This window comes from Vipera berus (genome assembly GCF_964194415.1).
Source record: "Vipera berus genome assembly, chromosome: Z".
Taxonomy (NCBI): Eukaryota; Metazoa; Chordata; class Lepidosauria; order Squamata; family Viperidae; genus Vipera; species Vipera berus.
Window position 1 is genome coordinate 18,870,465 of NC_138205.1, and position 27,141 is coordinate 18,897,605.

General features: G+C 42.0%; 1 protein-coding gene across 4 annotated transcripts; it reads left to right on the forward strand.

Moving 5' to 3' along the window:
- The first annotated feature begins 306 nt into the window (after positions 1-306).
- Positions 307-26,708, forward strand: LOC308679081 (killer cell immunoglobulin-like receptor 2DL5B). 4 transcript variants are annotated; one of them, XM_081346325.1, is made up of 9 exons: positions 307-354; positions 483-518; positions 7,533-7,832; positions 9,640-9,912; positions 10,930-10,986; positions 17,387-17,431; positions 21,866-21,964; positions 23,063-23,100; positions 25,365-26,708. In XM_081346325.1, the coding sequence occupies exons 1-9, from the start codon at positions 324-326 to the stop codon at positions 25,512-25,514; spliced, it is 1,029 nt and encodes a 342-aa protein (XP_081202451.1). In that variant the 5' UTR covers positions 307-323; the 3' UTR covers positions 25,515-26,708. The 4 variants fall into 4 exon arrangements, with proteins under 4 accessions (XP_081202451.1, XP_081202449.1, XP_081202450.1 ...); XM_081346323.1 differs by lacking the exons at positions 307-354; positions 483-518 and having other exon boundaries at positions 7,235-7,832; XM_081346324.1 differs by lacking the exons at positions 307-354; positions 483-518; positions 17,387-17,431 and having other exon boundaries at positions 7,235-7,832.
- The last annotated feature ends 433 nt before the right edge of the window (positions 26,709-27,141 follow it).

The window sequence follows — 27,141 nt, forward strand, 5'->3', positions numbered from 1 at the left end:
GAGGAAAAAATATCATTAACTTGTCAGGTTCGTTTTGAGAAATCCTCCCAACCGTGGGTGTTTGCAATACATTCCTTCCCCTGGGTACATTTTATGCTTCTTTGGCAATAGAGAAACGGGAAGTGGTTTCCAAATGATAAGGCCTGTTGACTGTGAACGGCATCAAAGTGTGATCTCACAGAAGTCACGATTGGATACTACCATCTACACAGTTCAGTCAGAGTTGTGTGTTAGGAGGTACAAATCCTCAGCGGGGACCATTTTCTGCAAATGAGAAGAGCCGAGAAGACTATCCTGGCTGTAGAACTGAGGGAACTTTGAAGATGAAGTTATCCTTTAACATCCTCTTCTTTGGTTGGTATCTGATCAAATGGAAGGGAAAGAGAATCATATATGCTGTTTGATAGGGGGGGGCAAAAACTCACCACTGCTTCCCATTTCTTGGCTGCTCTGTGTCTCTAACGGCCTGATCTTCTTTCCAGGGTGGTGGTTGGCCAGGCAGTGTTGGACTTCTAGAGGTGAGTCAATAGGTTGGGGGGGTTGCACCCCTTTCCCAAAATGCTGGGAGGTTCTGGGGTGGCTTTCTGGATGCTTATGGACCGTCTGAAATATTTTTTTGCACTTGGGAGGATTTGAGCTTAGACGGAGGCACAACAAAAGCACTCCAACAAGCAGTCAGTTCCACTGATGAATATTTTAATCCTAAAATAGTTGGCCACAAGGGTCATTCAAGGTATTTATTTCAAAAGTCTCTTCTGCAGTGAAATTTGGGAGGAATCCCTTGTTTTTCAGACCCTCCAGTTGGTACCCATTTATCCGGGGGTGAGAGGGATCAGGCCCCTGAGCTCAGGTTAGTGTACTTTAATGCCAGATCCGTTGTGAACAAGGCTCCCCTCATCCATGATTTGATCGAAGAGGAACACGTGGATCTGGCATGCATTACAGAAACCTGGTTGGGCTCAGACGGAGGTGTCCCTCTGACTGAGCTTTGCCCTCCAGGTTTCTGTGTGTTACATCAGCCACGGGCTCAGGGCAGGGGCGGTGGGGTGGCAGTAGTTATACAGGAGACCTTATGTCCGCGAGAGACCTCTATTGTACAGATAGGCGGGAGTGAATCCTCCTCCTGAAGTGTGGCCCTGGGGCTCAGTTGGGCTTGTTGCTAACATACCTGGCACCCAGCTGTGTAGCAACGGCCCTGCCCAAGCTTCTCGACGCCCTCTCAGGGTTGACGGTTGAGTTTCCCAGACTTATAGTTCTGGGCGACTTTAACCTGCATTCTCTGGGAGGGTCGTCTGAGTTGGCCCGGGAGTTCATGGCCTCCATGACAGCCATGGACCTGACCCAAGTAATTCAGGGTCCGACACATGGGGGAGGACACACTCTCGACCTAGTTTTCTTATCTGGGCAGTGGTTTGATGATCTGGGAGGGGGCTTGCCAACTATTGTCCCCCTGTCATGGTCCAATCATCACCTCCTGTGGTTGGTCTTCCACTATGCCACCCCCCGCTGCTGGGCTGCGGAACCGACCAGGTGGTTCCGCCCCAGGCGCCTAATGGAACCGGAACAGTTCCAGACGGCGCTTGGGTCTATACCTATCACCCTCGCTCACAGCCCGGCCGACGCCTTGGTGGATGCCTGGGAAAGGGCTGCCACCGAGGCACTCGACCGTGTTGTACCCTTGCGACCCCTGACCCAGCACAGATCCCGGTGGGCTCCATGGTTTTCTGTAGAGCTCTGGGAGATGAAGCATCAGAGACGAGGTCTAGAGAACTGTTGGAGATCCAGCCAGTCTGAGTCTGACCGATTTCAGTTAAGAACCTTTACGAGGTCTTATCTCGCATCTTATCATCGCATCTGCAGATAATCGCCCAGCCGCCCTCTTTAGGGTGACTCACTCCCTCCTTAATCAGGAGGTGAGGGAGGTGCCCTTGCAGGGGCGGGCCAAGGAGTTTAGCTATCATCTGACGGACAAAATTGCTCAGATTCGAGCCGGTTTGGATTCTGACTGGGCAGAGACTGACGGGGAGGAATCGAGCGGTCTAGAGAATGTTACCTGGAGTGAATTCGATCCTGTGACCCCAGATAAGGTGGACAGGATCATGAGGAGACTGAGTTCCACCACGTGTTTATTGGACCCGTGCCCCTCCTGGCTGGTATATGTAGCCCGGGAAAAGACACGAGGCTGGTTCCAGGCAGTAATAACTGCTTCTTTGAGGGAGGGTACCTTCCCTGCCACCTTGAAGGAGGCGGTGGTGAGGCCCCTCCTCAAGAAGCCTGCCCTGGACCCAGCTATTTTGAACAACTATTGTCCGGTCTCCAACCTTCACTTTCTTGTGAAGGTGGTTGAGAGCGTGGTGGCACTTCAGCTCCCTCTGTTCCTGGAGGAAACTGATTATCTGAACCCGTACCAATCGGGTTTCAGGCCCGGGTACAGCACGGAGACGGCATTGGTTGTGCTGGTGAATGATCTCTGCCAGGCTCGGGACAGGGGTTGTTCCTCTGTCCTAGTCCTATTAGACCTCTCAGCGGCTTTTGATACCATCGACCATGGTATCCTACTGCGGCGTCTCAGGGGGTCGGGACTGGGGGGCACTGTTTTACAGTGGTTCTCCTCCTACCTCCTGGGCCGCTCGCAGTCGGTGTTGATGGGACGGCAGAGGTCTGCCCCGAGGCCTCTTGTTTGTGGAGTTCCTCAGGGGTCGGTCCTCTCTCCCCTCTTGTTCAACATCTATATGAAGCCGCTGGGTGAGCTCATTCATGGTTTCGGGGTGGGGTATCATCAGTATGCTGATGATACCCAGCTTTTTCTTTCCACCCCGAACCAACTCAGTGATGCCCTCGATGTGATGTCCCGTTGCCTGAAGGCGGTCCGGGTTTGGATGGGGAGAAACAGGCTTCGTCTCAATCCTGCCAAGACTGAGTGGCTGTGCATACCGGCATCTCAGACTAACCAATCTTTTCCATCGTTAACTATGGGGGGTGAGGTGTTACCCCCCATTGATAGGGCCCACAACTTGGGCGTCCTCCTGGATTCACGGCTCAGTTTGGAAGATCACATAGGAGCCGTGGCCAGGGGGGCTTTTGCCCAGGTTCGCCTGGTGCGCCAGTTACGGCCCTATCTGGACCGAGATGCCCTACGCACAGTCACCCATGCGCTCGTGACCTCCCGGCTAGACTACTGCAATGTTCTCTACATGGGGCTGCCCCTGAGGACCACTCGGAGGCTTCAGCTGGTGCAGAATGCAGCTGCGCGAGTTGTGATGGGAGTCTCCTGATACTCCCATGTAACACCTCTTCTCTGCGAGCTGCATTGGCTTCCAGTTGCCCTCCGGGTGAGATTCAAGGTGCTGGTGATGACCTATAAAGCCCTAAATGGCATGGGCCCGGATTATCTGAGGGAGCACCTGCTGCCAGCATCAATTTCCCATCGTCCTGTGCGCTCCCACAGGGAGGGCCTCCTCAGGGTACCGCCAGTCAAGGATTGCCGATGGGCAATCCCCAGGGGGAGGGCGTTCTCTGTGGGCGCGCCTGCCCTATGGAATCAACTGCCAACGGAACTCTGGACTGCCCCCGACCTTCGTTCATTTCGCCGGGACCTAAAAACCTGGCTCTTTGAGCTATCTGGCTTGGACTGAGGGGTTTAATGTTTTAAATTGTGATTTTAATTTTTTGCAGCTAGACTTAATTTAATTTAATTTTATATTGTATTGTTTTAAAATTTTGCCTTGTAAGCCGCCCTGAGTCCTTTGGGAGTAGGGCGGTATATAAACCAAATAAATAAATAAATAAATAAATAAATAAATAAATAAATAAATAAATAAATAAATAAATAAATAAATAAATAATTTATATGCTTCCCATTTCACTGTTGAGCAACTCTGGATGAGCCATGATTGCATGCTGAATTGGCACAAAATTCTTAATTGGCTCCATTAAAGTTGGCGATTGCATCTATACGATGCATGAAGTTCAGCTACTTTTATTTATTTATTTATTTATTGGCGGGGGGGGTCCCTTGTATTGTAGTATGTTGTGTCAGGTCAAGCTACTTTATGTGTTCATTGACCTCAGTCTATTTAATTAGATTAGCAGATGCTCAAGTTGAGCTGTTGGGATATATATGCATTAGGGGGCATATATATTTGGAGAGAACCCAGGGCTTTTTTTCTCATAGAACGCTCAGAACAGAGTTCCGGCACCTTTTTTGGATGGAACTTTGTAGGGAGGGCAAGGTGGGTTATATAACATGTGTGAGTTCCGGCACCTTTTTCTTTTACAAAAAAAGCACTGAGAGAACCTATTCGAAAGAAGTTGTGGTGGTGTTTGTGTGTATCTTTGCTGTACTTTAGGTGTTTTGTGTATTGCTTTTTGTGTGCAGTTTTCAAATGATGGCCTGTGGTTGGCTGACAATCTCAACGATTTGCACTGAATATTTGAAAGAATGTCTGATAAAACAGGAAGCATTAATCTGAAAATTAATGCACCAAAGACCAGGCAGGCTGTATTTGACGAGGTAAATACCGTAGAGTGAAGAACTGCAAGTGATCGTGAAATATTATTGCAAGTAGAAAATTATGAGTATCTTCGTAAAAAGTGTTGTGGCTGAAGTGGGAAGAGAGTTTATTTCCAGGGCTTCTTTCCCTGAACATGAAAGACGATGGGACCAGGTTCAGTTCCCCACTTTACATAATCCCCTCAGATCTCCCTAAAACTATTCCTGCCTCTAAACAAATCCTACTCCAAACTAATCCTTTCCTTGCAGAAAAGAAAAGAAAAATGGGTCACAATTAATAAAGAAACAATGAAATTGACTACAGGCAGGAAAAATGCAGCTCAGTCAATTGACTAAGGCAATGTTTCTTAGAATGTGATCCTAGGACCCTAGAGGGGATCACCCAAAACCCCCCTCAGGGGTCCATGACATTAAAATGATTTGTCTGTTTTGAAAAATAATGTTGTTGTTGTTGTTGTTGTTAGCTGCGAAGTCGTGTCCGACCCATCGCGACCCCATGGACAATGTTCCTCCAGGCCTTCCTGTCCTCTACCATCTTCTGGAGTCCATTTAAGCTCACGCCTACTGCTTCAGTGACTCCATCCAGCCACCTCATTCTCTGTCGTCCCTTTTTTCTATTGCCTTTAACCTTTCCCACCATTAGGCTCTTCTCCAGTGAGTCCTTCCTTCTCATTAGGTGGCCAAAGTCTTTGAGTTTTAGCTTCAGGATCTGGCCTTCTAAAGAGCAGTCAGGGTTGATCTCCTCTAAGACTGACCAGTTTAATCACCTTGCAGTCCAAGGCCAAAAAGTACCAAAAAGCAAAACAAAAAATAATACAATATTAAAATCCCATCAAACAAATTGCGAGAAGTGATATGGCAGCAAATGTGTCAATTTTAATTTTTCATGTGGTAAATATCAATAAATATATCCCATGGGGTCCTTCATAAATTTTCAAAAGTGGGAAGAAGTCCTGAGAGGAAAAAAGACTAAGGCAATTGTACAAAGTAACTGTCACCTAATCTCAACAATATAACTTCACTTGCTAACCAGAAACAATGCTTATTTCTAGCATCTCTGTTGCCTCTGTAACACGTAGGGTATTTTAATGATAAAACAGCTCGCTTGCACAATCAAACTTATCCAGTTTTTCTGACAGTGAACCAGAGTCCTAAATTTTCTAACCCCACAATTCCAAATCCCTGTAAAAGATTTTCCATTCTATTATACTCTGTTCCTTTTCCCTTGTAATCTGAAACTGAATTACTGTTCTTTCAAAAAGTGTAATTCTCTTCCTCAGAATCGTGTCCCATCTTTCTCATTCACAACAGTTTCCTAAAGATGGGAAACGGATGGATAACTTTTATGAGGTGTAAGTCCTGGGAGAAACTAAGCATATGGCTTGCCCTGAAGAATGAATGTCAAAAGAAGTCAAAATAGCAATTTTGTACAAGAGTGAGCCTCTGCCTCCTTTTCAAGGATGTTGGTGCGGGTAACAACGAACAAGTCCTAATTCTATTTCTTACAGCGATCACGTTGCACATAGTATGAAACACACTGAGGTTTTACCGTAAAGAGACAAGGAATGAGGATGCAATCACAAAAGGAAGAAAAGAGGGATGAGCAAAAAGGTTCCATTGAGTGAAAGAGAAGAAATAGAAGGAATTGTGATTAGATGGAGTTGATTAGATCCTGAATGAGTGAAAAGTGGTGCATTTAAAGAACAAAGATCCTTATGAAGCGATTTACTGAAAGCAAGGGAAGTGGTTTGCAAGAGCAAAAAGGGACAGTGGTAGAATGAATCATATAGCGGTAAACCTGATTTAAATTCCTTTTCCTTATCTCCTACCTCTGTTGGGCTGGTTTATTACATTAATCTGCTTTTTCTGTGCTTTGCATAAAGTTCCTTCGCTCACTGAATATGTATTTGTGTTCATAGATTAGCACTGCAGATCAAGGGAAGTCTTGCCAATTTCAGATTCGACAGAGCACTTTAATTGTCTTCCAGAGTTAAGCATAGAGGGGAAATTCCAATATAACTCTGTGTAATCCCAGCTGTGTGTGAAGAAATAACATTGCTTTTTAATTACTCCTATAATTTGCAATATCATTTATAAACTGGTTTGGATGTGATGAAAGCAAGGCAGGTTTGTAGGAACAGAAATATACAAAGTGGTATATTGAACTCTGTAAGTAGAAAGCTGATTTAGTTGCATTTTCATTCCTATTTCTTGATCTCTCACATCTAATATAATTGACTTATTACTTCATGTTTTTCTGGGTTTTGCACAAAGTTCCTCATCCCTCTGGGAAGGTATCTCACCATGCATATCTCTGCTCAGTTGGAGTTTTCGATTTTATGGTTTCTTTTAACTGTGTTCAGGGGGTCCTAATTCTGGAGTTAAGCCCAAAGGAAAAATTTCTACAGTAACCTGTCTTGGGGTTGTTCACTTTCAGACAAGTTTTTTTTTCCCCCAAGGAGAGCAAATGACAGGTATGCAAAATATTTCAAAGCCAAATGCCTGATTTCAAGTTCAAAATAGCAAACTATAAAGGCAAATCAGTCTGTTTTGAACTAAGCAGACTTCAAATTTGAAATGCTTGATTCACCATTACTAGAAATGTCTCTATTTTTTTTTTAAAAAAAGAGGAAATAAAATAATTAGCACAGGAAAAAGCAAAACCACAAACACACACACAAAAAAGAATTCAGGGCTGAAAAAAGCTGTTCATGTGAGAAAGAAAGACCAGCTGTTTTTGACCAATAACAGAAGTTGGGCATAGGTTATATTTAAAAAACAACAACCTGGGTGTTGCAATCTTTGGTAATAAATGCCAACAAAATAGATGTTGTTGCAGGAGTATTCTCTGTTTAAATGCTTGGTAATCATTTCTTCCAAAAAGTATCAGGCACTCTCCATAAAGGAAAGTACTGCTCCTTTAGTGGTTCCATTTCTGTGGGGTGGGATAAGCAGATGCTGCACTTTTCAGATATTATTCTGCTGTTTTGTTTTTTGTTTCTTTGTTTTTCTTATCCAGGTCAAACTCTTCCCAAGCCTTTGATATCTGTCCTCTTCAGCGGGACAGTTGCTTTGGGTGAAAATGTCACCGTCTTCTGCGGGACTCAGGATGATTTTCAAGGAGATGTCTATCTCACCAGATATACAAGCCCAAGTCATAACGTGGAAACTGTAGCAGTTAAGAAGGCAGAATCCTATTGGACTGCATTTTCCTTGTCCCCTCTCATCCGGTCACATGGGGGCAAATACCACTGCAGATCATGCCTGCATGGAAGAGAATGTTCAACCTTCAGTGATGAAATCTATCTGAACCTAACAGGTAACGTCTGCTCAGTACTTTTTTCGATTTTCACACAAATGGCACTACAAAGAGTTTCACAATTTTGCCTCTGCCAAATATTTCCTTACCCTGCCAGAGAAGCTCAATGGATAATTTTGGGCAAATTGCTCTCTATCTTTGTAATTTTTTTTTCATTTTGTATTTTATCCTTGCTGGAATTGGGTATGTGTAGTTTAACGAAGAGAAGGGCGAGGGGTGACATGATAGCAGTGTTCCAATATCTCAGGGGCTGCTACAAAGAAGAGGTCAGTCAAGCTATTCTCCCAAGCGCCTGAAAGCAGGACAAGAAGCAACGGATGGAAACTAGTCAAGGAGAGAAGCAACCTAGAACTAAGGAGAAACTTCCTGACGGTTAGAACAATTAACCAGTGGAACAACCTGCCTCCAGAAGCGGTGAATGCTCCAACACTGGAAGTTTTTAAGAAGAGACTGGACAGCCAAATGTCTGAGCAGGGGGTTGGACCAGATGACCTCCAAGGTCCCTTCCAACTTATTGTGATGATGATGATGATGATGATGATGATGATGATGGAAAAACAGAGGAGGGAAAGGGGAAGAGAAAAGTGTAGAAAAGAAGAGAAAAAGTAAGAAAAGACATTGACTTCTGACTCCCTTTGGTGTCGTAGAATAAGAAGTGACATTAAACTCGAACTTTTTACTTTTACATAATAGTATAAACTAGCCATTTCTATAACAAAGAATCTATCTAATCAGTAAACCCCCAAATCAAAGTTTTATTTTTATTTTTTCCCACCTCAAAGACAAAGTCCGGGAGCGGTTTCCAAGCAGAAACCAAAGTAATTGTGGGGTGGGGGGTTTTCCCCCCTTTTATCAAAGCAGTCAATTTAGACATCTCTGCTAACTCCATCAGCTTTTGCAACCATTCATCCATCGTGGGGACTGAAGTGTACTGCCATTTTTGTGTATAATGTAATCTTGCTGCTCTCAACATATATGACATCAAAGTTCCAAAACAACAACAACAACCCCACCTCCAAATCTTTTTCCCATTAAACCCAAAAGAAAAGTTCCTGATTTGTTCTCTGTCAACCAACATATCTCACAGGATTGTTATAGAGAAGGGAAAGAAAGAGGTAGCATTCTGTATAACACTCAGATCACTGGTACAAGAGATGGGAAATTAGGGTTTGTAATGCCTGAATGGAAAGCCAAGTTGCTTCAACTAAAATATTCATGCGTTTTGCAAGAGAGGTCCCTTCTGCCTCCATGGTGATGTAATCTAGATTAAAATTGGTTCGTTAGCTTGACCTGATGTGAATTAATTTCTTTTGCGGTCTTTGAAATGACAAATCCATATCTGTGCTTAGTCATCCATTGGGTTGGACAAAGAGTGTCAACATGCACACGATGATGTCAGAATAGAAATGTGGTAACTAACCTCTTTGTATTAGAGATTGTTGACCTCATGACACAATGCATCCATTTGCGTACTTACATCATGGCACCTACAGCTTCATTTTGATATCTTTTTACTTTATAGATGCTATTCTCTCTGTAAGTTAATATTGTTTAGTATATCACTTTGAAGACGCAGAATGTAAGGTAAGGGAAATTTGAGTGGGCTTGGATAGAGTAATGAAGTGGGAAATAAATAAATAAACTTATTTATAAATATTTGGAAAAAATACGTATTTGAAAATGGAGAAGAGGATCCTTTCATTGCCAAAAGACTGAAAAGGGAGAGATATTTTCTGTGGCTGAATGAAGCAGGAGATACTTGACTACAAGGATCTCTGGGGTTTCACTGAATCTTTCCCCCTTCTAGATCCCAGCCTGACCAAGCCTACCATCCAGATTTTAAATGTAAAAAAGCATCCATACACCATACGGTGTGAAGGGATAGAACCAGATCTGACTTTTGCTCTTCTGAAATCAAAAAAGCAGATAAAATACAAGGCTGCAGTGTCAGGGGAAAAGGCAGTGGATTTTTTTCTCCACCAGAGGAGGTTGGCACAAAGTTATACCTGCCAGTACCACCAAGAAAGCAGTCCCTTTGTCTGGTCAGTGCCAAGTGACCCACTGGAGCTGCCTTTGAGAGGTAAGTCGCCAAAGTAGCACATATCCTTTTCTCCATTTGCCCCATCTGAGATGGATCTGAACTGCTGGAAGAGCTCAAACTGGGCCAGAGCCCTTAGTCGTGGCTATCAGACAGATTGGAAGTCATAAAACATTAGCCAGTAGGTGACCCTGGATAGGCCAGTATCTGTCCGGGGTCCATTAAATATTTCAGGGGAGACAGGGAAAGAGATAGATTGACATGAAGGCTGGCAGAGAGACAAGAAGAGATAGACAATTCTTGTTTTAGTTAGATTATATCAATAAAATTAATGTTCAGGAGACCGAGAAGAGATAGAGAGGCAGGAGGCTGAAGAGACAAATACTGCAGTACTGACCAAAGGCTTATCTCCACTCCTGAGCTGTTTCATCACCAGATTGTACACATTTTAGGATATTGCTCCAATAGTGAGTGCTAGCAGTGATCGGTTAGGCATAAAATGAGGAGATTTATCATATTTTAAAGTTATCCCTCAGCAGCTCCTGAAATTGTTTTGCCAATGACCAGGAAGTCCTCCCAGGGAAACATGGAGGGGAAGGGTTGGGGGTATTGGCAATGTGTGTATTTTCTTTTTGCAGGGAGGGGAGATGAGAAGGGATGGGGGGGTCAAGACAGGACCTGCAGGACCTTCAGCTGTGGGCCTTGCCGGTCCTCTGAAGTTGATCATGTAACCAGCTTTAGGTAGACCCCTCACGACATGGAAGTGGGCCCAGAACAGAAAGACCCTAACTTATTGGAAAATCTGCTGGTGATGGGTTAGATTTATTCACTGTTGTGGTTCGATGGAAGGGGTTCATAGGCTTGGTATAGAGTGGGTGCTGGGCTTCCAGCCCCATTGTTTTGGGGGGGCGGCGAATTCTCCTTTCTTTGCCAATGAAGGAAGATGTGTTGCCAATGTGCAAAATGGAACCCTGGTATTTGCTAGGAGACTTCACAAGAGATATTGTTGAAATCCAAAGAAATAAAGGAATTCCTTTCTTGTATCCCGACTGTTTTTAGATCCTGCGATGATGAATCCCACCACGGAGAAGACACCTGGAGGATCCAATGCTTCAGGTGAGAATCTCCCCATAAAGTCCCAGGGGCTAAGAAATGGTCTGGTTTTGCCCTTCCTAAATAAGAATGAGGACTTCTTTATGCAAACTCCATTGACATAACCTGCTGAACCATTTATAAACCTAGCAGCTACAACATACTAAGCACAGTTAGTTTTAACTTTAGTTAATTATAGACCAAACCCAACACAGTTTCCAATTTCTTGCCACCAGCCAATGAGATATATGTATTATATTATTATTATTATTTTGAATGATGGTATAATCCCTCCACCCAGAAATCCCTGGTGGAACGTTTTGCAGAGATAGAGACTGGTTCTCAATCACAAAGAAGGCCGGATGGAGGTTAAGTAAGCATATCCAGAAAAGCAAGTACATGCTAGGCAGTCTCCAAGATGGCTGCCTTGAGAGCTTGCTTCTTCTCAAAAGAGCCACCCTGATGGTTTGACTAGTCAGAAGATGTCCACTTCCCAAGAAGAAAATTGTGGGCAGTGCTTCCTCAGTACCGCTTTTAGCCCCCCATACAGTTTTCCTTTGATTTTTCCTGTGGGCCTATGGATATACCTCCAAACAAAATACTAACTTTCAATCACTCTTTCCAATTGTGTTTCTCAGACCTGCATGCAGGTCTAAATATAGTCTAGGAATCAAGCATGCTGCTAAGAAATGTTGCTTTGCAGCATTGCTAAAACTGTAGAACATACAGCCTGACTGGCCCCAAGGCAGTTAATTGTGGTCATTTTCCTGCATATTGAGAACTTACAGGAAGTAGGATGGAAATCGCAAACAGATAAAGACACCTGAGGTTATAGATCTTTTTGCAGATTTATTGGTGGATGGAATTCTATTTCTGTTTACTCTACTCTATACGTGGCCTTTGCTTTTCTCCCTTAAATGGACTTCATGGATTCTCAACATTCCTAATGACAATTTTTCATATCCGTGTCCTACCGTTTTCTTATTTGGATTGTCCCCTGCACATTGGCCGTCTCTTGATCTTTGCAAAGAATTCTTATGAGTGGGATCTGACCTGAATTCTGATTTACAGAATTCCAGAGTTGACAAATTCCACTGGTGCCTTTTGATATCAATCACTTGCTCTGTACTGAAATCAGGGCTGTTTTGCAAGGATTGATCAAAACAGGAAAGATGGTGATGCAGCAATGCAATCAAAGCCCTACTGATATGCAGGTTGTGAGGTTTTGCTGGTAAAAAATATAGGAAACCAGAAGTTGCCTTCAAGCTTTACATTTTTATTCAGCTGAACAAAAAAGACAGACTCCACTAAAAGAGAGCAGCCCTGAAAGACAAGAAATCCTTGTATTTATTCTTTCTGGTTACATAAGCAAGCCATCCAGCAAAGCTGACACGCGTACATAAAGATTTCACCCAGTAAGTCTGGCATACTGTAGATAAGAGAGCAGAAGTAACAAACATGTTCCCTTTTGGGTGTTTCCCTAAAGATATCGTATGTTCTTGGGTGGGTTAGGACATTGGGTATTTTCCTTGCTGGCCTTTCACAACCCTCCATCCAGGACTTTGCAACAGCCCAAAGACAGTAGGGCCATCTGCACATTCACAATTTTTTTTTATTGAAAAGTTTTACATTACATTTTTTAGATAAAAAAAAAGAAACTCCCTCCTCCCCCTCCCCTCTCCCCAACCCTCCCTTCCCCTCCCCTCCCCCCTCCCCGACTTCCCAGAGCTGAATACAGGGTATAGACTTACAAACATAAGTTAAAATATGCTAACAACAAGAATAAAATATTAAATTCTATTGCGCTTTAACTCTCCATAGTCATAATTATATTACTAACAAATAACAAATAACTAATAATGTAAAACCACTACTTATTCAAATGCTAAATGAAACTTCTTAGTCCCATATTTATTCTGAATATATTCCATCCATCTTCTCCATTCCACAATATATCTCTGTTGCAATTGTTCTTTCAAGTAAGCTGAGATCTTTGCCATTTCCGCCAAATTGGAAACTTTCAAAGTCCATTCTTCTATAGTCGGCAGTTCCTCCTTTTTCCAATATTGCGCTACTAAAAGTCTTGCTGCCATAATTAAATTCAAAACCAATTTAGTATCTATAACAGTAAAGTCTGTAATAATACCCAACAAAAAGAACTGCGGAGAAAACTTTATCTTTTTCTTAAATATCTTTTGCATATTCCACCAAATTTTAATCCAAAAAGCTTTGACTTTTTTACAAGTCCACCATATATGAAAATACGTTGCATCCTCACAACCACACCTCCAACATTTGGGCTGGCAGTTCGGATACATACTTGCTAACTTTTTAGGGTCTAAGTGCCATCTATAAAACATTTTATAAAAATTCTCTCTTAAATTTTGAGCCTGTGTGAATTTTACATTTCTGACCCAAATCTTTTCCCAAGTATCCATTGTTATAACCTCCTGAAAGTTCTGGGCCCACTTTATCATAAAATCTTTAACAAGTTCCGTTTCTGAATCGATTTCTATCAATGCATTATATATCCTTCTTATATGTGCTTGACCTTGATCTCTAACTTGTTTTACCAAATTTTCATCAGTTATCGAAAAACCAACTTTCTGATCCTCTTTCCATCTTGCCTGTAACTGCCCATACTGGAACCAAGTTTGTACAATCTTTTCTTCTTTTAAAATATTATATGGCCTTAATTGCCATACATTCCTTTCTATCCTTAAAATTTCCTTATATGTAGTCTCATCATGTTTAAATCCAACGTTTATATTTTCTATTGCATGTTTAGGTATTGCCCAAACTGGTATCTTATAATTTAACTTATATCTATATTTCTTCCATACTCGCAACAGAGCATACCTTAATATATGTATCTTAAACACATTATCCACCTTATCATACAATAAATATGCATGCCAACCAAATAACAAATCATAACCCTCAAGATTTAATAATCTCCCTTGTGTTAAATTAAACCAGTCACTTATCAATGATAAAGCAGCAGCCTCATAATATAATTTAAGATTAGGCATTTTAAGACCACCTCTTTCACGTATGTCTTGCATTATCTTAAATTTAACTCGTGGCTTTTTCCCTGCCCAAACAAATTTATTAATACCTTTCTGCCATTCCTCCAAATTTGGATCCTTTTTAAGTATAGGTATCATTTGAAACAAAAATAAAAATTTTGGCAAAACATTCATTTTCACTGCTGCAATTCTTCCCAATAAGGATAATTGTAGTTTTTTCCAACTATCTAAGTCTTTTTGTATTTTTACCCATAACGGTTCATAATTATTCTTGTATAACTTCACATTTGAAACTGACAAATAAACCCCCAAATATGTAGTCTTCTTGACTATTTCAAATCTCGTTAACTCTTCTAAAACAACCTTTTGTTCTATAGTCATATTTTTAGACAATATTTTAGTTTTTTGTGTATTTATCTTAAATCCAGAAACTTTCCCATATAACATTATTATCTCCATCAGCTCTACAACTGAGTAAGTCGGTTGACTTACTGTAATAACCCGGTCATCCGCAAATGCTCTCAGTCTATAATCCTGATCTCTTATTTTAATTCCCTTAATTTTATTTGAATGTCGTATTTTAATCAATAATATTTCCAATGTTAAAACAAACAGTAAGGGTGACAATGGACACCCCTGTCTTGTGCCCTTTTCAATATTACATGTTTCTGTCAAACTACTAACTATTATACGAGCTGTTTGCTTCTGATATATTGCTCTAATAGATTGCAAAAATTTTTCCCCAAACTCCATTTTCTCCAATACTTTCACCAAAAATTGCCAATCCAATTGATCAAAAGCTTTTTCAGCATCCAAAAAGATCAGCGCTGCAGAGACCTGATTATTTCTTTCCAAAAATTCCAATAAATCTACAATATGTCTCACATTATTCTTCATTTGTCTACCATTTATGAATCCAGTTTGATCACTATGAATCACTTGCTGCATTACCTTCATTAATCTATTTGCTAAAATTTTGGCAAATATCTTATAATCAGTATTTAAAAGCGATATTGGTCTATAGTTTTTGGATTGGGTAGCATCTTGATCTTCCTTCGGAATCAGCGAAATAAACGCTGTTTTCCACGATGGAGGCACTTCTCCTCCCAGTTGAATTGTCCTAAACAATTCTCTTAGAGGTTCCACCATTTCTGACTGTAAATTTTTATAGTAGACGGAAGTCAATCCATCAGTTCCTGGTGCTTTACCCACCTTTAATTGCTTAATTGCTAAAAAAATTTCTTCATCATTTATCAATTGATTCATCCCTTCCCTTTGTTCTTGTGTAAGAACAGGAATGTTAGCTTCCTGCAAGTATCTATCTATATCTGTATCTCGAATCTTATCTCTAACATACAACTTAGAATAGAAATCAACAAAAGCCTTTTTAATAAGATTCTGCTGATACACCACTTTACCCTTGTACTCTATTCTATCTATATTACATGCCCTTTGTTTCTTCCTTAACAAGTAGGCTAACCACCTACCCGGTTTATTGGCATTACAAAAAGTGTTATGTTTAACATACCGTAAGTTAGTTGCCACTTGATCTGCCATCAACATATCAAACTGACCTCTTAGTAAAGTAATTACCTCTTTGATCTTCCCATCAGATGGATTCAAAATTAAAGCCTTTTCTTTTCTCTTAATTTCATCCTCTAATTCTTTCTGCCTGGATTCCAATTTACATCTATATTTATTGTTCAAGGATATTAACACTCCTGTCATATAAGCTTTACTTGCATCCCAAACCATCTCAATAGAAGTACCCTTATGCATATTAATTTTAAAAAAATTCTTTCATCTGTTTTTTACACTCTTCCACATTTTCCTGATATCTAAACAAATTCTCATTTAGTCGCCAAGACCGTCTATCTCCATTATCTTTTTCTATCTCCAACCATACTGGACTGTGATCAGATATAGTTCTTGGACATATCTTGATCTTCTTAATCCTAGAAAAAAATCATTAGTAATTAATACAAAATCAATCCTGGATAAAGATTGATGCCTATCAGAGAAAAAAGTAAAGTCTTTTTCTTGCAAGTTCCTTTCTCTCCAAACATCTCTCAATTCCAAGTCATCCTTCATCTCAAAAAATGATTTAGGCAGTCTAGCATGACTTGGCGTACTTCTAAAAAGGCCTCTTTTGTCCATTTGTACATCCAAAACACCATTCCAATCTCCCATAAAAATATAAGATTTGTAACCCCACTGAATAATCTTGCTGTGTAATAATTTATAAAATTCTGCTTGCTGTTGGTTAGGAGCATATAATCCAACCAGAAGTATTTTCTTGCCTTCTATCTCCTTAGGATCTTCTTTCAAACCTCTAATTCTCACAGCAAACTCCATTTCTCGATACTGTAGCAAAACCACATCATCATCAATCTTTTCCATCACAGTTTCTGCATCCATCATTTTTGCATCTAATCTCATGTTATTTTGGCTAAGCTCTTCCACTCTCTCATCCAGACGCTCAATACAAACAGCAAGCCCTTGAAATGCACATTCACAATTGATATTTCCTATAGGTAAAAGGTAAAGGTAAAGGTTCCCCCGCACATGTGTGCTAGTCGTTTCCGACTCTAGGGGCCGGTGCTCATCTCCATTTCAAAGCCGAAGAGCCAGCGCTTGTCTGAGGACGTCTCCGTGGTCATGTGGCTGGCATGACTAGACGCCAAAGGCGCACGGAACGCTGTTACCTTCCCACCGTAGTGGTCCCTATTTTTCTACTTGCATTTTTACGTGCTTTCGAACTGCTAGGTTGGCAGAAGCTGGGACAAGTAACAGGCGCTCACTCTGCTACGCGGCACTCGGGATTTGACCCGCCAAACTGCCGACCTTCTGATCAACAAGCTCAGTGTCCTAACCCACTGAGCCACCGCGTCCCTGATATTTCCTATACTGTCCCCTAATTCTGGGTCAACACTACTCCTTTGTATGTTTTCACAAAACTGACACACACACACACACATCAAGAGACTGGGCTTCAGTTGCACTGGAGCAATCAACATCTTTTCTTTTTTTGACACCCCTGGCAGGAATTCACATTAAGTTATCTCAGGAAGATGATTGTCTTAGGTTATACCCAATAAAGGAGGTCCCACCACCTCACTATTTTCACTGCTAAAATGCTCTTATTGTTAGGAAGTTCTCATTAACATTCCGTCAAACTCTGTCTTACTATAACTTAGCTCCATCATTCTATGTTTTGCATTTGGGAATGAAATGAACAGGTTTTTGACTTCTTTCTGTGTGTTATCCCTTCATGTGATTTGATAAGTTCTACTTCAAACTTCTCTTTTCACGGCTGAACAATCTGTTTTCCCCTTCGTCGCTGCGTGCATTGCACTCCTTCGTGCGCTCTGATTTTCAATTTTCTACATCTATAGGTGGTCCTCAACTTACAACCACAGTCGGGACTGGAATTTCTTTTGGTAAGTCCTTGTGGTCGTAAGTCAAGTCAGACCCGATTTTACCGCAATTTTTATAACCGTTAAGCGACTCTCCATGATCGTTAATGCCGTACTCATAAGTTCAAATGCATTCTTCTAAATTGGTGGGGCATTTTTTGCCAGAACTGCCCCCAAAAGGTTGCAAATCATGTTCACGTGAGTACAGGATACTGGAACCAGTCGTACATGCCAAGCATCCTCACTGGAATCACACGAGGGTGGGGTGTCAATCATAAGTGCAAAGAAGTGGTTGAGAGTGCAAGGACTGGATTTTTTTCCAGCCTCATTGCAACTCCGAATAGTTACTAAACAAATGATTGCAAGTTGAGGATTACCTGTACTTTATCTATTTATTTGATTTTAGCCTACCTATTGTATAAGATTTCTGGAGGGGGAAAAAGAGCCTTGGTGGAGCAGTGGGCTAATGCCTCCTTAAGTAACACCAGCTGCCTGCAATTAGTGTAGGTTCGCATCCCACCAGGCTCAAGGTTGACTCAGCCTTCCATCCTTCCGAGGTAGGTAAAATGAGGACCCAGATTGTTGGGGGCAATAAGCTGACTTTGTAATAATGCCGCTTGGGGGAGGGGGCGAAAGCCCTAATAAGCAGGCATATACATAGAATGAAGGCTATTGCTAAGCACATTGGTTTGTGCTTAAATTGTAAGCCGCCCTGAGTCTTCGGAGAAGGGCGGGATATAAATGGAATTAAAAAAAAATACTTTCAGGCTTGCAAGATTGGCGTTATCCCTGCGAGGCAATCCAGAGAAGAAAAGCAACCAGGAGTACTAGCTCTATCTTTACTATTACTTTACATTAACAGAATCTTGCAAGACTGAAAAGTATTTCTCCCCTCCTTTCCTTTTTCTCTCTGGCAAACTAGGGAGGGTCCCTTTTGAAGTGCTTCCCTGTGCTCCTTCCCCCTTTTGTGGGCTGAGACGTCTTTGAAATGCCGGCTGCACCATTGGCAGATCTTCTTCCTGTCTCTCTTGCCCACTTGCTCCATCTAAAAACAGCTGACCGACACTGGTGGGTGGACTCATTGCTTCACCAGCACTTCTCCACCCCACAAACTGTCTGTCACCCAAGGGTCATGGGAGGGGTTTTTTTTGGGGGGGGATCATGTGTCTAGAATGTGAGGCTGGTAGATCTGTGCAAATAAGGAGTTAAGAAGTTTATATAACGCCTATTAGCATATTATGAGACACAGATCAAGCAAAATCCCAGTACCTCTTCTCAAAAAGTTAAAATGGACAGAGAGAGAAATCACCAGGGACTGGTAGAAAAAAGGGGAGGTGTTCAAAGCAGCCAAAAATGGCCCTTAGGAGCTCAGAAGGTCTCAGTCCTGGCTTTACCATCATCACCACAGTTGCTACAAAAGTGCCACACACTGTGCATGTAGCAAGGTGAAAATACTACTTCAACATTGAGCCAGGTAGATTTAAAGCATCCTTAGCTATGGATGGGAGAGAGTAAAGCAATGAGTACCTGTCCTTCAAGAACAGCTAGCAAGGCAACCTGAAGTCTACCTTAGACAATTGTGTATAAGTCCATTAACTCGCCCTGTCTCAGTTACTTTATTTAAAAATGCTTATAACAAAGACTTTTTTCCTCTCCCCTCTATTTTAAAATCCCTCCTATTTAACTGCCCGAGATGGTTTGTCTATCAAACCCAATCGGGTTTCAGGCCCGGATACAGCACAGAGACAGCATTGGTCGCGCTGGTGAATGATCTCTGGCGGGCTCGGGACAGGGGTTGCTCCTCTGTCCTAGTCCTATTAGATCGCTCAGCGGCTTTTGATACCATCGACCATGGTATCCTTCTGCGGCGTCTCAGGGGGTTGGGAGTGGGAGGCACTGTTTTACGGTGGTTCTCCTCCTATCTCCTGGGCCGCTCGCAATCGGTGTTGACTGGAGGGCAGAGATCCACCCCGAGGCCTCTCGCTTGTGGAGTTCCTCAGGGGTCGGTTCCCTCTCCCCTCCTGTTCAACATCTACATGAAGCCACTGGGTGAGATCATTCGTGGTTTCGGGGTGGGGTATCATCAGTACGCTGATGATACCCAACTGTTTTTCTCCACCCCGAACCAACCCAGTGATGCCCTCGCCGTGATGTCCCGTTGCCTGGAGGCGGTTCAGGTCTAGATGGGGAGAAACAGGCTTCGTCTCAATCCTGCCAAGACTGAGTGGCTGTGTGTATCGGCATCTTGGGATAACCAGATTATTCCACCTTTAACGATGGGGGGTGAGGTGTTACCCCCCGTTGATAGGGCTCGCAATTTGGCCGTCCTCCTGGATTCACGGCTCAATTTTGAAGATCATATAGGAGCCGTAGCCAGGGGGGCTTTTGCCCAGATTCACCTGGTGCACCAGTTGCGACCCTATCTGGACCGAGATGCCCTACGCACAGTCACCCATGCGCTCGTGACCTCCCATCTAGACTACTGCAATGCTCTCTACATGGGGCTGCCCTTGAGGACCACCCGGAGGCTTCAACTGGTGCAGAATGCGGCCGCGCGAGTTGTGATGGGGGTTTCCTGATTCTCCCATGTAACACCTCTACTCCATGAGCTGCATTGGCTTCCAGTTCCCCTCCGGGTGAGATTCAAGGTGCTGGTGATGACCTATAAAGCCCTGAATGACTTGGGTCCGGGATATCTGAGGGAACACCTGCTGCTGGCATCAAGCTCCCTTCGTCCAGTGCGCTCCCACAGGGAGGGTCTTCTCAGGGTGCCGCCGATAAAAGATTGTCGGCGGATAACACCCAGGGGAAGGGCCTTCTCTGTGGGTGCGCCTGCCCTCTGGAACCAGCTGCCCGTGGAGCTTAGGACTGCCCCTGACCTCCGCACATTTTGCCGGGACCTGAAAACCTGGCTCTTCGAGCTTTCCGGTCTAGGCTGAGAATTTTTAACTGGGGTTTTTAATTCTAGGGATGATTTAATCTTTTTTTAATTTGTTTTTAACTTTTGTATTGGTTGTTTTAAATGCCCTGTAAACCGCCCTGAGTCCTTCGGGAAAGGGCGGTATATAAATTTAATAAAATAAAAATAAATTTAATAAAATAAAAGGTCAGTAGATCGCCATCATCCTTGTAAGGGGCAGATGTTGCTGAACCACAATGCAGAAGCCACAACTGGTGTGTCAGTGAGAAAGGATGCTCAAGAGTTTATTTCAGCAAATATTTAAAAAGCATCCTAATTTATCCATTAACGAGGACATAGCATATTTACATTCTCCTATAAAATCAAACTAGGACATGGTGATTTAGTTTGCAGAGCTAAAAGGTACAGAACAGCTGATGAGAAGAATGCTTTGTTTTAATTTTACAAAATTCATTTACTGCATCTTATAAACATTGTAGAAGAGTCACGATAATTTAGAGTAGCTATTGTTTTCTGGATTTGATATAGGAAGGTGGTGGGAAGAGAAACATGGGCATGAAAACTGGAAAAAGGCAACATTCCTTCATTCAACATTGCCCAACGTAGCTGAAGATTGGGGGAATGGGGTGGTATCTAGTAGATCTATAGGGCTCCAGGATAGGCAATTCTGCCTAAGGCAGGGGTAGGCAACCTTGGCTCTTTTATGACTCATGGACTTCAACTCCCAGAATTCCTGAGCCAGCCGGAGGAGTTGAAGTCCACGAGTCATAAAAGAGCCAAGGTTGCCTACCCCTGGCCTAAGGCAAACAAGCTTGTCCCTGCAGGACTTCAGACAGTTGGATGAAAGTCCATTCTTTTTCTTTCAGAAAGCGAAATAAAAAAGCAGAAGATAAAAGAAAGAATATGTTTGTGTCCGTGAATTAAGGAAAGGAGTCTGATAGAGGACAAACAGTGGGAGTAAAGCTTTCCAGAAAGGCGTCATTAGATATTTTTAGTGTTTATGTGACGAAAGGGATATGGAAAGACCTACTCAACTGGTTTGACTCATGGAGTTGCTCAAAGTCTAGGTCTACTGCATGACGTGAAATGATGAGGCAAGGAATTTGTGTGTGTGTGTGTGTGTGTGTGTGTGTGTGTGTGTGAGAGAGAGAGAGAGAGAGAGAGAGAGAGAGAGAGAGAGAGAGAGAGAGAGAGAGAGAGAGAGAGAGAGAGAGAGAGAGAGAGAGAGAGAGAGAAGCATGGGATGGATTGAGAACCAGGAGCCATGGACAAAAAGCAGTCTGGGGAAAAAGGGCTCCATTGAGGAAAACAAACCCACTGATTTAAGAATCATGGTAGCTTTTCTTCCCCACTGTCAGCAGAAGGTGTGGAAAGACCATAAGTCTAATTTAGGGCACATACTTTGTCTCCAAAGGGTGCCAGTTTCAACCTGTGTCATCTCCAGAAGGATGAGGAGGAACCTCTAGGAAACCCTATGTGAGTGTTGTGATGGACATCTAGAGGAGCAGCAGTATAATGCAACTGTTTTGGCTTTACAGATATTCTTAGCCCATACTTATGGGCAGGCATTGGGGCGAGCGTTTTCCTGATTGTTGTGTTGCTGCTGGCTGTTGTAGTGTTCAAGAAAAGGAGAAAAAGTAAGTGATGATCTTGTAATAAACATGGTTACAGAGAAGTAGATGAACAATAACCAACCATGGTATTTAAGGCTCACGGGATTACCGCATTGCCTTCATTTTCATCAAAAGCATAAAAAAGCTTCTCCCTAAAAGATGACAGCTCATAGTATTAGACAGAGAGGCAAAGCACATTTTAGACCTTGTGATTTTAAAAAAAAAAAGCTTAAAGCTTGCTAGCAATAGGTAATAAAATCTGAAAACTTGATAATAGGACCAGAAAGATCTTTTTTATAACCCAAGGGAAACAGCTTGTATATCTCCTTGATATACGCCTTGAATTAAGCTTGTATATCTCCTTGATATACTCCTTGAAATAAGAAAAAAAAAGTGGCTTAAAGAAATTGAAGAAATGTATTATAGCCATTACAACTGAACATATGAACATGTTTTAAAAATGGCTTACAATGGCTTACCCCAAACATTTTAAAGCAAAGGAAGCCATCTGACAAAAGAGAAATGCAAACTTAAGAAAATTGAGCAATAAATCAGCAGTACAAGATAAAACATTTTGAATAAGCAGAACAGACTTAATCTCATCTCTAATGTTAATAAAGTGGTGCAAGCAAATCTAACCAGAAAGGAAATTGCAAATTTGAACTGCAAAGACCTAAGGTGGAAATGGGTAGAATTTGTTTTAACTGCAGGTTTCATATGAAAAATCCTCCAGATATACCAGCGTTTCAAACTGGAATAATATGAAGATCTTAGCAGCTGTATTTTAAAAACTGGAGGAAATTTTTAAGCAATGAATAATTTTTTAAAAAAATAATGTTGTATGCCAGGCAACTCTCAGCAACTCTGAATGGCTCACAATAATCAACCAAATTATAATAAAATCAATAAAAAATAAAAAATAAAAGAAGGCAAGTGTGATGAATCATGAAATGGTAGAGTGGGGCCACCTTGGCACAAAAACTTTCTCATATAAATCAACTCTGATAGAGACTTGTTCATTTAGGCATTTTATGGGGAGAATGTTTTGGAAAGGATGAGCTGCTATTATTTTAATCAAATACAAATTAGGCAAAGAATCTCATGCCTGTCTTTGATCCACAGATTTCAAAACCAATGAAAATAACCCAGCAATGAATCTGGTAAGATCTTTCTTTTCTTAACTGTGCCTTCCTTGTCTAAATTATTTCATCAGATACAGAAGTTAGAACAGTCAAGTCCTTCCAAAGTTACCTCTGAATTGTCAGTTTTCATTTGATCTAAGGAGAACATTACTATACAGGGTGTAAACCTATTACCATAACTGTAATTAAGGGATAATATTCAATAAGAGCGGCATGGTGGCCTAGAGGTAAAAACATTCACCTACCACTCAGAAGGCTGAGTTCAATCCTAGATGTTTCTCTATCAGGATGCAAAGAGAAAATATCTGCTGTGAACTCTGCATAGGCATCAGGAAGGGCATCTGGCCAGTAAATGCTCAGCTCCACTCAGTGGCTCTGACTCCACCCCGATAAAAGGGATTACAGGGTTGTAAAAAGAAAAAAAAAGATAACATTCAACATTAACATTAACTATTCATGTTAATTAAAACCATTTACTTTTTCCCCTGCTTTCGGGAGTGTGGCTTGAAGAAAGACAGACAAAAGCTTGAAGATTGTTGGGCATGTGTGACTTAGAATTTCAGAAACCGCTCCACTTAATGAAACTGGTGGCATTAAATTCATAATTACATCATGAGAGTGCATGGGAAGACATTCTTGTGCCTATGAATTCTCTAACCCCATTCTTGTTGGAGGCTGACTTAGCTCTCCTTATCTCATGCAAACTATATAACTGGGGAAAATGGGGATCGTATGTAAGTACAGTCCTGTGCCAGTGAGCAACCAGAAAATTTGATTTGATTTCTCTGAGGCCAAAAAGTTTTCATTCTATTCCATGCAAAAATGGAAGCTCTCTAGCTCTCTCTTCCAAGCTGGAAGTAGAAGCATTGTGTGGAAGCATGTGAAGGTCCTAAGAACAGGAACATGGCCTGAGCATTGATTAATGAAGTTTTTAAAACTATAACAGAAAGGAGATGTATTTACAAGAGATATATGACAGGGGCAGATAAACCTAGTACTTTCATCCAGTGGTGGGATTCAAATATGTGAACAACCGGTTCTCTGTGTGGATGCCGCTTCCGGAAGTCCATTCTGGGCCTGGGCAACCAAAAATTAGCTAACGGTTCTGCTCAAGTGTTGCGAACCAGCTGAATCCCACTACTGCTTTCATCCTGTTAGGAGAAGGATGAAAGAGCATGTGCTCCTTTGGGGGATACCTGGGAACAAAAATCAAAAGTGAGATCAAAAGAATTAGCAAACAAGTAGCCAAAACAGATGATAAACAAAGAGAGGACAAAGATTTTTCTATTCACAACCCTCTGCCCCTAGTAGAGAGTAGATTATGAGTGGCTGAAGAATCACTGCATGTCATGGGCAGTAGGAATAATCTTGAGGAACAAGAGGAAGAGCCACAGCTAAGACAGTCGTTGGATAAATGAAATTTGAGTACAAGGCAGAAGAGTAATTTGAGAAAACGTCTCAGATTTGACCCTTCCTAGTTTTCACAAAGATGGTGGCGGGGGTGGAGGATCTCAATGAAACTTACCCAATTCTCTTATTGCAATTTTATAATAAAAGTAGTAGTTGTATTCCTAACTTTGGTTTTCTAGTTTGGTCCACCTCAAAGGGCTGGCACAAATCTTGCAAATCTGCAGAGTTGAATTCTTTTATTTTAATAAGTGATATGTGGGAATGACCTGGGAAGAAATTTGCCCAGGGAATGAATAGGTAAAAGTGGGAGCCGCCTGCAGTTGAACAACAGGAGAAGAAAAAAAAGGATCTACCCTACCTCCTCAGGTGGTAAAAAGAGCTGGCAGGAAATTTGCACTTTCAGAGGGCTGTTAGTACTTGGGAGGTTTACATCAACCTTGCAAATCTCAAAGTGCAAATCACCCACTGTCATTTTTTGCCACCTGATAAGTTGGGATGGATCCTTACTAAGCTTCTTCCTCTGCCCATTGTTCAGCTGCAGGCTCCCCCTCATTTTATCTGCTCTTTCCCTAGACCAGGGGTAGGCAACCTCGGCTCTTTTATGACTCGTGGACTTCAACTCCCAGAATTCCTGAGCCAGCATGGCTCAGCTTGGAAACCTCTGTCTTTCCCCTCAGCATGGCTGGCTCAGGAATTCTGGGAATTGAAGTCCATGAGTCATAAAAGAGCCAAGGTTGCCTACCCCTGCCCTAGGCAGCACCTCTTCCCCTTGTGTACCAAGCTCATGCCCACACACCATTATATCACCTCGTCTGCTTGCATTGCAACAGCGAAGGAACGTGTGCCTCCTAAGTCTTTCTTCTTCTTTCTAGTCCTCTGATGCTGGAGAACATCCGGATGAAGTCTCCTATGCTACTTTGAATCACCAGCCATGGAATACCCAACAGGCAATCCATCCTTGCCAGACCTCTGAACCTTGTTTATATGCATCAGTGGCCAAACATAAAAGTTTTCATCCATAAAGGTCATAGGACCTTGGGGGACTCCTGAGTCGAATACAAGCAAGAATACCTTATTTTTATTCCCCCCCCCAGATGGTGTAAATTATAGATGCCAAGGGTAAGGACCAGATCATACTGGGAGCTCAAGAAATGAGATCATCAGGATGCTCTTAACTATGCTACTTGGGACAATGGTGGAGCCTTTAGTATTGAGGCCCCCGCTCTTCACATCGTCACTCTCGCCATCCATCATCATCCAAGGCTGAAGGAATTTGTTGACACTGAAATCTACTCCTGATCTGTAACCGTGGTTCCTTCCTACACGCTCTTAGTCAATATTTGAATTACAGGCAATCCTCAACTTACAACCGGTTGCTTAGTGACCATTCGACATTACAACGAGGATTGTCCCAAGGATTACTTACAACCCGGACTCAAAGTTCCAATGGTTGGGCTCACTCTGTGGTCACATGGCTGAATTTTGGATGCCTGGCAACATGGTTGCACTTAGGGCTATTTGCAGTATCCCACAGTTATGTGAGGGTGTTTTGCGTCAGTTCTGCCAAACCCAGCACTTCCGGTTTTGGGCAAAACCATGCCCAGCGTGAACTTCTGGTGATGGAGCTCACTTAACAGTTGCCACAAAAATAGGTTGTAAAATTGAGTCGGCCCATTTTGCAACCACTACCATTTACAGCTGTAATAGGCAGGCTCCATTATGGTCATATGTCAAGGACCATGTGTAGTCTTTTTTTTTCAATACAGGTAGTCCTCAATTTACGATCGCAATTGAGCCTAAAAAAATAAGACAGTTAAGTGAGTTTTGCCCCATTTGTATGACATTTCTTGCAACAGTGAATCATTAAGTGAATCATTGCAGTTGTTAAGTTAGTGGTGCTGTTGTTAAGTGAATACGGTCCCCCCCATCGATTTTGTCAGAAGATGGCAAAAGGCGATCACGTGACACGGAAACTGTCATAAATACCTGCCAGTTACCAAGCATCCACATTTTGATCATGCAACCACAGGAATGCTGCGATGGTCATAAGTGTGAGAAATGATCAGAAGTCACTTTTTTCAGTGCCCTTGTAACTTTGAACAGTCACTAAAAGAATGGTTGTAAGTCAAGGACTACCTCTATGTCTCTCCAACTTTTCAGTTGTCAGCAGAAGCAGAATAAACTAATTAAAAGTTATGCAAACAACTTATGCAAAATGCGTGCTTGAGCTTTCTTTAGAAAGCAGTTCTGGGATTGCCGTTTTTCTGAAGATATTCTACCAGAATTGTCAGAACTCCCCCACCTCTCATCTTAGTTTTAACCAGTGCTTTTTTTGTAAGAAAAAAGGAGCCGGAACTCACATCTTGTTTATCTTTTATTTTAAAAAGTTATATATTCAGTTCTTAACATAATTTTTTTTAATTTATCATATTTAAGGCAAATGTTCATAGTAAACTTAACACTAAAAATTAAAAAAAGATTTTCAATTCACCAACAATTTTTTAAAATAAATTATTTACCTTTTGTACGTAGTCAAACACACCACACCTGTCAGTTGTGTAACGAAACATGATGGCTGCCGCGCGCAGTAAGCACTCAGCACTCAACCACATGGCCAATCACAACCCAAGCAGTGCCGCAAGCCATCAC

Excerpts from the sequence above, each read along its gene's own strand:
- LOC308679081 (XM_081346323.1), top strand. The coding sequence starts at position 7,370 with ATGCTTGGTAATCATTTCTTCCAAAAAGTATCAGGCACTCTCCATAAA. Across the intron at positions 10,987-17,386 it reads TGGAGGATCCAATGCTTCAG|GTGGTCCTCAACTTACAACC; the intron begins GTGAGAATCTCC and ends CTACATCTATAG. Across the intron at positions 17,432-21,865 it reads CGGGACTGGAATTTCTTTTG|ATATTCTTAGCCCATACTTA; the intron begins GTAAGTCCTTGT and ends TTGGCTTTACAG.